This window comes from Xiphophorus hellerii, chromosome 16, assembly GCF_003331165.1.
Source record: "Xiphophorus hellerii strain 12219 chromosome 16, Xiphophorus_hellerii-4.1, whole genome shotgun sequence".
Classification (NCBI taxonomy): Eukaryota; Metazoa; Chordata; class Actinopteri; order Cyprinodontiformes; family Poeciliidae; genus Xiphophorus; species Xiphophorus hellerii.
The window spans coordinates 3,208,992-3,221,270 of record NC_045687.1 but is presented as its reverse complement, the minus strand read 5'-3'; the positions used below and the strand labels follow the sequence as shown (position 1 = coordinate 3,221,270).

Sequence of the window (12,279 nt, the reverse complement as noted above, 5' to 3'; positions counted from 1 at the left end):
GGCATGGTAAAGTTTGGGAACCCCTGCGCTACCACATCTGGGAAGCAAGGTTTTTAGCATACTTAAAAACCATCGGTCTAAAAGACGCTATCCTGGGAAGTGAGCTAGCAACGGGAGCTGATGTACAAGAAGCTCCCGGACATCGATAGGAAAAACCAACTGGCGTATGCAGAACTGTGTGGCTGTTTGGATGATAAGACGCTAATGCTAATCCTCTATGAAGCGCCAGATGACGGCAAGAAAAGCCTAGACATATTGAGACGCCATTTTGAGTCAGAAGAAAAGCCGCGATTAGAGCTTTGGAACGTGACGTCACTGCTCTAGGCGTAGGGATATGAGCGCCATCTTGTGAGGCCATATACATAACTGACAAAACGGCTGTCTGACAGATATTTTGAATCCAAGTTACTTAAAATTATTTAGCAATGGTTCGAACTTGCTGCGTTATTGGATGTAATGTCTACTGACACAACCGAAACGGTAAAAAGATGGAAAACGGACTTTCGTTTCACTGTTTTACTGTCTGTCAACAACGCGAGGAGGCTAAGCTATCGGGGCTAACGAAAAGGAGACGAATATCCCGGGTATCAGCGGTGAGTCGTCCTGATATCACGTTCAGCAAGATAAAGGAGCTTGTTTTAAGTCAATAATTCCTTAATTTTGATTAAAATGTTCTTGTTCAATTGGCAAATTATTTGGAAAAATGTCTTGTGATAAGCTAAATAATCTGCCAATGTATAAAGTACTTTTTCATCAATATTTAGAAATTATTGGCTTAAAACAAACTTCTAAATCTTGCTGCAGTTAGTTTTGTTTTACTCAAGTGTACTAAGATATTTGTGCTAGAAATTAGACAAAATATTTGGTAAATTTAGTGTTTTTACAGTGAAGGAAGTGGAGATGTTGACAGAAGAGTTTAAAAAACACAAAATGTATTTTGTAAATCAAATGCACTCTGTGTATTACAAGATCCAACCACTGGGAGGCACTAAATGTTAGACGACAGGTGATCTCATGGAAAAACCTGAAAACCAAACAAAAAAAAGAAACTCAGCTTATCAGGGAAACAAAATGCATTTGCTCCATCAGTGTGATGCACAAACTCTTTGTTGGTTGAGTAAAAAAGAACAAATGAAAGAAATGATTTATAAATCAAGTTTTATTAAATGTGCAGCAAAGCTCCATTTACATTACATTGTCTCTTGCTTTAATGTTTATATAGATATTTATGAATCACTGAATAAAAATTCTGCATATTGAAGTAAAAATATTCATAGCTTTATGATTATGATGATACATTTTGCTCAACCCTAACAGTTTATATCAGATTCTCTCCGTTCCTCTTAATCTGGATCTCTGGATATGAAAACAAATCACAAAACAATATCTCTGTTGAGAATACATTGAAGATTCAAATTTACTTGCACAAGGACAGATTTTTTTCTGCTTGGCTTGTTTGCACACACTTAGCACACAACATGTCAAAGGAGAAAAAGCAACAATCATTCAGTTCACACACGTTTTATACAATAGAAGATTTGAAACAAAATTACAATGATTGGTTGTTGAAAGGTTGGTGGGAAACATGTCAGACTGAACCTTTCTGTGCTTTTGCACTTTCATGTTAACCTCATCACATCGATCCCTTCAGGCGATTCAACGTTAGAAAACTGCAGATGATTGTTGAGCCTTTCAGTTTGTGTGGCTGGAGTTTTGGACTTTACAAAGTATTTCCACCCTGGGATGCCCCATGACAAAAAATAAAATTGCCCCATTTGAACAGTTGCTGTCACAACCTATTCAGTCTATCTGACCCACCAAACTAACATTAAAGGCTCACAACTGAATCGTTTCCTTTGGTTGAATATGAGCACAATATTTACTGCTAGTGAATTATTCATACAGTATCCAATTCACTATTTGAAGCAAGATTCAAAGCCAACTTAAACATTTTGCTAAAGGCATAAATTATTAATTGCAAAAATTAAATGAATAAAACAAAAGATTCTCTAAATATTCTTGAAATATAAAAGACATTTAACATACATTGGTAACTATATAGCAAAATTAGAACTAACCTGTGAAACGTTAAAATTACATTAAAACAAATTTTCTTGTTACAGGTCAATTTCCTGAAGTTTAGCTTTCTAAACCAAACCAACATGATAACATGATAAGACTGCAAAGCCTGTCATGAGACATAGTGGACTTCAAATAGGGTTTTTTAGTTTTAGTTTTTAGTTTACTGAAAGGTTTCTCCACCAGCAACTTTCACAGGAAACATACAAAATGTAAATAAAGAAATCCAAACTTTCCAAAAAAACAAAATGCTGTGTGCATTTTGTAAATTGATTTTGGGCAAATAAAGGTGGAGAAGTTAGGAGGGAAAGTGGCATTATGTTTCTAACTTAGATACAAGCTAAGGTAGGAAACTCACTGTTCACATTGCTCAGTCTCCAGTCCAGACAGGAAGAAGTTTTTTTATTTGCATTTCATAAAGATTGCTTAAATTTATGTCAGTAATAAATGCTACAGGTTTTTGTGCAATTGTAGAAAGAACAACGACACAGAGAAATGCCAATTGATTCCCTGCTGTGACACCAAGAAATGTGTTATTGAACAGAGTTGTTCACCTTTTTCACTGGGACAGGATGGTGTTATACTGGTGTGGAGGTTATGGCTGCTACCAGGTGGAGTTTGTCCACAGGAACAGAAAAGATTCCCGTCAAAAGTTGTATGAACACCTGCTTTCTCTTAGTTTCCTAGTGAAGTAAAGAGAGTAGTGAGAAAGTGGGCTTGTGTGTGTCGGCGTGTGCATGTGTGTGTGTGGTGAAATATGTTTCATAGCTGCAAGGAAACATATAGAATTGGAATTTTTTAAATCTTTTTTTGCACTTTAACTTCACTGCCGGGTCAAATTGACCCGAACAGTATCTATGTGAAAAGTAGACCTAGGGGTTGGTACAAATGTGTAAAATGAATAAAATTTCAATTTATATGTAGAGTGCACCTATTAAGACAAATAGAAAACGTTTCATGCAAAAAAAATGCTTCCAACTATTTTAAAAAAATACAGTCCAACTACATTGCCTGGCCAAAAAAAAAGTCGCCACCTGGATTTAACTAAGCAAATAGGTACAAGCCTCCTATTGGATAAGTACTGCATAGGCGATTATCTTTCAGCTGGCAACAAGTTATTTAACCCCAGCTGATGCAATGAGTAACTCCTCATTTCTTAAACAACCATGGCAAAAGACACATCCTGTGGTCGTGGAAAAGACGTTAGTCTGTTTAAGAAGGGTCAAATCATTGGCATGCATCAAGCAGAGAAAACATCTAAGGAGATTGCAGAAACTACTAGAATTGGGTTAAGAACTGTCCAACGCATCATTAAAAACTGGAAGGATGGTGGGGAACCATCGTCTTCCAGGAAGAAATGTGGTCGGAAAAAAATCCTGAATGATCGTGATGGGCGATTACTTAAACGTTTGGTCAAATCAAATTGAAGAAAAACAACAGCAGGACTCAGGAGTATGTTTAATTGTGAACGCAAAAGCATTTCCACACGCACAATGCGAAGGGAACTCAAGGGGTTGGGATTGAACAGCTGTGTAGCCGTAAGAAAACCTCTAATCAGTAAGGCTAACCAGAAAAAAGCTTCAGTTTGCTAGGGAGCATAAAGATTGGACTCTGGAGGAATGGAAGAGGGTCATGTGGTCTGATGAGTCCAGATTTACCCTGTTCCAGAGTGATGGGCGCATCAGGGTAAGAAGAGAGGCAGGTGAAGTGATGCACCCATCATGCCTAGTTCCTACTGTACAAGCCTGTGGGGGCAGTGCTATGATCTGGGGTTGCTGCAGTTGGTCAGGTCTAGGTTCAGCAACATTGTGTGCCCAAAGAATGAGGTCAGCTGACTACCTGAATATACTGAATGACCAGGTTATTCCATCAATGGATTTTGTCTTCCCAAATGGAACGGGCATATTCCAAGATGACAATGCCAGGATTCATGGGGCTCACATTGTGAAAGAGTGGTTCAGGGAGCATGAGACATCTTTTTCACACATGGATTGGCCACCACAGAGTCCAGACCTTAACCCCATTGAGAATCTTTGGGATGTGCTGGAGAAGGCTTTGCGCAGTGGTCAGACTCTCCCATCATCAATACAAGATCTTGGTGAAAGATTAATGCAACACTGGATGGAAATAAATCTTGTGACACTGCAGAAGCTTATTGAAACAATGCCACAGCGAATGCGGGCTGTAATCAAAGCTAAAGGCGGTCCAACAAAATATTAGAGAGTGTGACCATTTTTTGGTGGCGACTTTTTGTTTGGCCAGGCAGTGTACCTTTCTTGTAGAAAAACAGTTACAAATTGAAACTATTTTTGTTGTTTTAGTTTTTCTCTTAGGGAGTCTCCAAAGCAAATATTTATGCACCCATTAATAGACAGATTGCTCTTAGACAGGATAAAATGGCTTCTCAAGCATTTCTCTGATTTCCTTTGTGGTCCGTTTGCTGCGACTCAGTGAGTTGCAGATTTTCCCCCAGGCCTCTATCTCTGAGAGCCACAGAGCAGCTCTGGCTCTGAGGAACTTAGAGACCTTAGACTCTGTCCCTTTAGCCAGGGCCATGCTGTCTGTAGTGATGAAGAAGATATCCACACCAAGGAAGAGGGCATTGACTGCAATAAATCCAACTCTGGCTCCCTTGGTAATAGCAAGAGACCCTTTAACTGCTGCCTGACCGATATCAGGAACATCTGAGGCCATTCTGGATACAGTACTCAATGCTTTCCCTTCCTGTAGTGCAACTTTACCTGCATTTACAGCAGCTGCTGCATTAACAATCAATTCACCAGCCTTTTCAATACCATCTGTAGCATTATTTCCTGCCATGTGTAGCTCATCTTCACTACTTTGTGTAACTTCAGCATATGGTGGTTTGGCCGCCTCTTCCAGACAGTCCTGGATTCTCTGAACACCAATCATGAATCTTTGAAAGGCTGTATTTGCTTGTTGTTTTTGTGTATGACTAACTTTACCTTCTACTACAGTGGCTACTACACTGTTCACTGCACTGGTTGCTCCCACAGCTGCACCAGCAATGATCAACCCCGAAGACACACCAGCTGTAACTGGAATTAAAGCTAAGCCAACAATGGACAGGATACCTCCCACTGCTCCCAATGAGCTCCCAGTCACACTGGAGATCTTTGCTCCCTTATTCACACTGTCTAACTGAACAGCACACTGCTCAATCTCATCAAGAAACTGCAGCATCTCAGGAAGCTCATCTTTGTACTTCTTAACAAAATTTGAATAGTTGATCCTCTGGAACAGGAACATCATCCGAAAGTCGTCGTCCATCCTAGAGAAGAAAGTTTAGTTTTTGATTTGAAAACATTGGAAAATCTTTAAGTAATAATTCATTTATTGGAGGTTTGGATCTTACCTGATTTTATCAAGTTGTTTGACCTGATCAGTCATTTTTTGCATGACATCATCAGATAAATCACATTCAACAACAATGTTCTCTGTTATTTCAAGATAAATGTCAATTCTGAGGCTGTGGAAGAGAGAACAAAGTCTGAATGTTTGTTTGTTTGAAAATATTTTAGTATTATGAACATGTTATGTTCACAACAAAAAACAAGTTATTTCTTGATGAAAAGTAATTTACCTGTCAGAAAGTTTTCCAAATATTCTCTCGCTGGTATTTACATGTTTTTCCAGCTGGTACAGCAGAACCTCCACATTGTGTCTTTTGGGAACAAAGAAAGCCGCTGCGTCTCTTTTAAACTCCAGTAGCAGATGGCAGATCTGTCGTGCAGATTTGATCAAATCCTGAACTTCATCAAAGCTGATCTCATCAGACAGGAACAATATCTTGTTCTCAGTGAAAACCTGCAGAGACGTGACCGCCAGCTTCTCCACTGCATCCAAGAAGGTTTTGAGTTTCTCCAAACCTTTCAGTGTTTCTTTCAACACTTCATCCAGTAAATTTTCAAGCTCTGCAACACTTTTTATTTTTAATGTTGTCACAGGATTCTGAGAGCTCGTCTCTTCGCCCTCTGACTTGGTGAAAGACGGGTCAATCTCATCAGCCCTTTCTTTGATATCTCTGATTTTCTCCACTTCTTTCTCTCTGCAGTTCTTCCATTCAGAGAACATCTTACAGAAATCTCTCACAGCTAATACGTAAGTGAGAGTATCTGTGACATACTGACCCAAGGCCCGCTGCAGTTTCCATCTGTAGAAAAGATTACAATAGATTATTAAAACTCTTTGTATTTAGGGTTGGACCAGAACTGCCTGCAGTCACTGCAGAGCGTCCAAAATGCTGCAGCTTGTCTGCTGACCAAAACAAGGAGGCGTGAAGCTGTTACTCCAGTTTTACTCATCCTTTATTGGCTTCCTGTTGCTTTTAGGATGAAATTTAAGGTTTTATTGATTGTTTTAAGTGTCTAAACTCCATGAGCCCTTCTTACTACAATACGTTCTTGCAGCCCTTCACTCCACCCAGAGCTCTGAGATCGACTGACCAGCTTTTATTATCTGTCCTTAAAGCTCGGCTAAAACCTAGAGGGGACAGAGTCTCTCTGTGACGGCCAATATGCTGGAATTTCACATACATTCACACACACATATATATACAGTTGCATCATGTTTGTTTTACCTTTCTTGAGACATCTTCTCATAAACTCACTTGTTGTGTCTTTAGCTATTAAAAGAAAATAGAAAAGCAAAGTTAACTTTTAATGTGAAGTTACTCTTATGTTCAGAATTTGCACAGAAATTAAAAACCCAAACTCATTATTTTCATAAGAGCGCATGTTGATCACTCAGATGAGAAGAAATACACAAAGTCTTCTGTAGATAAATTGCTGATCAGGTCAAATCCACACATGAAAATAAACTGACTGCCTGTCTAAAAACTTACCCAACAAGCTGATAGTTGTTACTCTTCTTGGCGGCAGGATGTTACGTACGTTAAACTAGCCGGCATTAAAGCAATCTACACAGATCAACCCACTAAAAATCCCACAGAAGTCCTCCCAAGATAACTGTGCAGGCACAATTAACACTTAGCACCTTGAAGAGACACTATTATCTGAAAAAAAAAAAAAACTCAAAGAAGAAACACTTCTTGCCTACACTTCTTCACTCACCTTGATTAAGCTGATGAGGGACAAAACACTGCAAAACCCCCAACAAAAATCACAACACTGAACAAAAGTAAATAAATCGAAGCCAAGTCTCTAAACAAACTATGTTTACTATACCATACCAACTTTATTTATGAAGCACTTTATACACCAACAGGACCAAAGTGCTACACACAATCATAAAATACAATGCAATTATAACTAGACTTAGACTTAGACTGACTTTATTGTCATTTTGCATGCACAGGGTGTATACAGAATGAAATTTTGTTGCATACAGCTCAGGACAGTGTTTTGAGGTTCCAATGTTATGAGGTTACTCCAGAATAAAATAAAATACAATATAAAATATAAATATGAATATAAAATATAAAGTGCAGGAATGACAGTAAAATAGAAGTTATTTAGCTATGTATATGTGCAAGGTATGAAGTGGAGACCAGTTTTTGAGTGCAGTCCAGTTAAGAGTTCAGCAGTCTGATAGCAAGTGGGAAAAAGCTGTTTCGGAACCTGGTGGACCTGCACCGGATGCTGCGGAACCTCTTTCCAGAGGGCAGCAGGGAGAACAGTCCATGGTGGGGGTGTGAGGGGTCACTGACGATGTTTCGGCCTCGGGACACGCAGCGCTGGGATGAAATGTCCTGAATGGAGGGAAGGGGGGCCCCGATGATCCTCTCTGCTGTCCGCACCACTCTCCTCACGTTCTTCCAGTCGGAGGCGCTGCAGCCTCCACACCACACAGAGAGGCAGCTGGTCAGAATGCTCTCTATGGTGCTTCTGTAGAACGTCTTGAGGATGGGCGGGGGCAGGTGTGCTCTTCTCATCCTCCGCAGGAAATACAAGCGTTTCTGTGCCCTCTTGACCAGAGACGTGGTGTTCACAGTCCAGGTGAGGTCGTTTGTGATGTGCACCCCCAGGAATTTGGTGCTGCTGACCACCTCCACAGCCGAGCTGTTGATGAGCAGTGGAGCGTGGCTGGGCCGGTTCTTCCTGAAGTCGACGATCATCTCCTTCGTCTTGTCAACTTTCAGGATCAGGCTGTTGTCTCTGCACCAGTCCACCAGCTGCTCCACCTCCTCTCTGTAGTCCAGGTCGTTGTCGTCTCTGATGAGGCCCACCACCGTTGTGTCGTCCGCGAACTTCACGATGTGATTGGTGGCGAACCTGGGGACGCAGTCGTGTGTCATCAGAGTGAACAGCAGAGGGCTCAGGACGCAGCCCTGAGGGGAGCCTGTGCTGAGGGTGATGACATCGGAGGTGTGTTGTCCGATCCGGACTGACTGAGGTCTGTCAGTGAGGAAGTCTAGCAGCCAGTTGTGCAGGGGGGTGCTGAAGCCCAGGTGTCCCAGTTTTCCTGCCAGATGCTGTGGGATGATTGTGTTGAACGCTGAGCTGAAGTCCAGGAACAACATCCGCACATGAGTGTTCTTCTCCTCCAGGTGAGCCAGGCTCAGGTGTAGGGCGGAGGAGATGGCGTCCTCAGTGGAGCGGTTTCGGCGGTAGGCAAACTGGAACGGGTTGAATGTGGAGGGGAGTCTGGAGACGATGTGTTCTTTTACCAGCCTTTCAAAGCACTTCATCATGATGGGAGTCAGTGCCACAGGCCGGTAATCGTTGAAAGAGGTGACTTGAGGTTTCTTTGGCACCGGAATGATGGAGGCAGTTTTGAGACAGGCTGGCACTGTGGCTTGGTCCAGTGAGGTGTTAAAAATGTCTGTTAGGACACCAGCCAGCTGACCTGCGCATTCCCTGAACACCCGCCCAGGTATGTTGTCGGGGCCTGGGGCCTTCCGTGGGTTGACTCTTTTCAGAGTCTTCAACACATCGGCTGTGTCCAGGCAGAGTGCCTCCTCTTCCTGGTGGGGAACAGTTTTCTTTGCCGGAGTACTGTTCAGTGCCTTGAACCTCCCAAAAAAGTTATTGAGTCCATTTAGAAAGTCAGCATCAACTTCGCCGACTGGGGGGGAGGATGGATTGTAATCTGTGATCGCCTTTATGCCTTGCCACATACTTCTGGTGTTGCTGGTGTCGTGGAAGAACTCCTGTATTTTCGACTGTGGGTTCGCTTTGCTAACCTGATAGCACGGTTCAAGTTGGCTCTCGCTGTCCTCAGTGCCTCCTTGTCGCCAGACTTGAAGGCTGAGTTCCGTGCTTTTAGCATTTCCCGTACCTCCTAAGTCATCCAGGGTTTTTGGTTGGCCTGGGTGATAATGTTCTTAGTGATGCTGACGTCCTCTGTGCACTTGTTGATGTAGGCTGACACAGTCATGGCGTACTCATCAATGTTGATCTGGTCGTTGTAAGTGGCTGCTGCCTTGAACATCTCCCAGTCAGAGCACTCAAAACAGTCCTGAAGTGCCTCCATGGCCCCCTCAGTCCACACCCTCACCTGCTTCACTGTAGGTTTTGTTCTGATCAGCAGGGGCTTGTATGCAGGAATTAGCATGACAGATAGGTGGTCTGAAGAGCCACGGTGGGGGTGGGGGGCTGCTCTGAATGCTTCTTTGATGTTGGTGTAGGCCAAGTCTAGAGTATTTCCTCCCCTGGTTGGAAAATCCACATACTGGTTGAAGTGAGGGAGAACAGTCTTCATGTTGGCCTGGTTAAAATCCCCAGCAATGATGAAAACACCTTCTGTGTGTGAGGATTGCAACTCACTGATGGTCCGGTAGAGAACACTCATAGCCTCTTTAGTGTTAGCACTGGGGGACACATACACAGCAGTGATGCTAACAACAGTAAACTACATGTACAGTATATACATGTATCTATACAGAGTTAGCTAAAAATAAATAAAAACAATTTTTATATATTTTTTATATAATATAGAAAAATTGAATATAAAATACATATTAATATACAGACAAAATAAAACAAAGTGAAACCTCTCAGATTGTGCCAAAAGCCAAACAAAAAAGATGGATCTTAAGAAGGGACTTAAAAACAGCGAGTCCTTCTGCCCAAAGGAAGATCATCCCATAGCTTGGGAGCTGCCACAGAAAAAGCCCGGTTCCCTCTGAGCTGCACTTTGTCTTTGGTACCTTCAGGAGCAACTGATCAGCTGATCTGAGGGAACGGGACGGTGTGAACGAATGTAACAGCTCAGACAGATAGGGAGGGGCGAGGCCATTAAGAGCTTTAAAAACAAAAGGATTTTAAAATGAATCCTAAAATGTACTGGCAACCAGTGTAAGGAAGCTAAAATAGGGGAAATATGGTCAAATTTTCGTGTTCCTGTTAAAAGACGTGCAGCAGCATTTTGTATCCTCTGAAGCTGGGAAATATATAAATCATTGACTTCTATATGGCCCTGCAACAGACTGGCGACCTGTCCAGGGTGTACCCCGCCTCTCGCCTGCAACGTAGCTGGAGATAGGCACCAGCAAAACTTCCAGACCCCATTCGGGACAAGGGTGAATAGAAAATGGATGGATGGATGGATGGACTTCTATATAAGGTGCATTACAGTAATCCAGCCGTGTGGTCACAAATGCATGGATCAATGTTTCGAAGTGCTGCCTGGAGAGAAAAGGTTTTACTGTGGCTATGTTTCCATATGACACTAAAGAAAACGCAATGAAACCAAAACCTGTCCTGCAGAGAATATCCAACAAGACGCCAAGCTGATTTTATCAAAGGGTGTGTAGGGTCTGAACACACAGAAGGGCTTTCTGCAGTCACAAGGAAAACAGGTCAAAATTTGCATTGATTTGTTTACCCAAACTCAATCCCACATTGAGTTTGGAAAACAAACTCTTCTACACTCTTCATAAATACAGTATGTATTCCTGAAGAGTCTAGAGGCACAATCAGACAATATAGTCCAGGACTCAAAGAAGACATCAAGGTGGAACAAGTGAATGTCACAATATGTTTATTTTGCAGACCCCCGTAAAAGGAACACTGTCCAGAGATCAGGTGGACCATCTATGTGGTTTTATATGTGGTGACTTAAGCCTGGCATCACAAATCAGAAAGGTTAGGGTTAACCCTTTCTTTTTATGTCTTCCACATCAGACCTACGTTTTTATTCACAAACACGTGTATGTTGAAAAATGATTCTTGCCCAGAGTCTGATAGTTAAAGAGCGCAACAAAGTTTACTATCAAGTAAAAGTTACCGGATGTTTGTGGTTATTTACTAAAAATTAAGATGAACCTGGTTAATAAACAAAATATATTTTAAGAATTAAGAATCGTTTTGTCTGTGAAAATGTTGCCCTAAAATATGAAAAATTGTTCATCTGCATCAATCGACTGTTCAGTTCTCCATTCAGAGGGCCTCAAATGGCCCCTGCGCCACATTTTGAACACCCTGACTAACAGTTATAGACGGAGAAACTGAACTGCTGCTGTAACAATAAAAACATTCAACCATGAACACAGATATGAAAACCTGAGTAATAAAAGAAACAGAATAAATCAGACATTATTGCTGAATAAGTTCAGATTGGTTCATACTCACAGTGCAGCGTCTCTGTTGGTCGACTGAGCGCCTAAATAATCTGATGGAAACTCTTTGTTCTTATAGGAGCAGGTGGAGGAAGAGGAGGGATAGTTGGGATTTCTGTGTTTATGCTGATGTACAGGAACGTGAAAGTGAAAGTAAAAATAAAACCCAAACCCAGTTTATATAATCAGTGAAGCTAATCCATCGTCTCCAAAGAGTCCAGGAAAATGTTTCATCAGAAAATGTGTCTCAGTTTGAATGTTTTTAATTTGAAGAGCAGAAGATGGTAAACAGAGACGAAAACACCAGAATCTGAGAATCAAGTTTCACTGAAAGACTTTAGACTCAACCTGGACTTCTGCCCTAAAGACTTTAAATAATTATAAATCTCATATTAAATGTATTTTTCTATTAATTGGTTAATCCAAATAATCAACAGATCAGTCATGGGCTGCATTAAGTCAGTTTGAAAAGGTTTTCACATGTTTTTAGCTGCAGATGCTTCATTTGCTACACATGATCAAATGTTCATTAAAGGAATATTGTTACTGCATTTTGAGCAATAAAATGTTTTTTTTCCCTTGTTTTTAAAAATTATTTTATTTGCATTTTATGTTTCTCCAATATTGCCAAAAACAGCTTGAGTGGTTCAATAAAAACT

The 12,279-nt window shown here is 41.2% G+C and overlaps 1 protein-coding gene across 2 annotated transcripts; it reads right to left on the bottom strand.

The window, feature by feature from the left end:
• Positions 1–4,268: 4,268 nt before the first annotated feature.
• On the bottom strand, positions 4,269–11,720 carry LOC116735081 (apolipoprotein L4-like). 2 transcript variants are annotated; one of them, XM_032586693.1, is made up of 5 exons: positions 11,634–11,720; positions 6,680–6,724; positions 5,684–6,253; positions 5,456–5,569; positions 4,269–5,371 (listed from the first exon to the last, which is right to left on the bottom strand). In XM_032586693.1, the coding sequence occupies exons 2-5, from the start codon at positions 6,691–6,693 to the stop codon at positions 4,462–4,464; spliced, it is 1,608 nt and encodes a 535-aa protein (XP_032442584.1). In that variant the 5' UTR covers positions 6,694–6,724; positions 11,634–11,720; the 3' UTR covers positions 4,269–4,461. The 2 variants fall into 2 exon arrangements, with proteins under 2 accessions (XP_032442584.1, XP_032442585.1); XM_032586694.1 differs by lacking the exon at positions 11,634–11,720 and having other exon boundaries at positions 6,680–7,283.
• Positions 11,721–12,279: the final 559 nt, after the last annotated feature.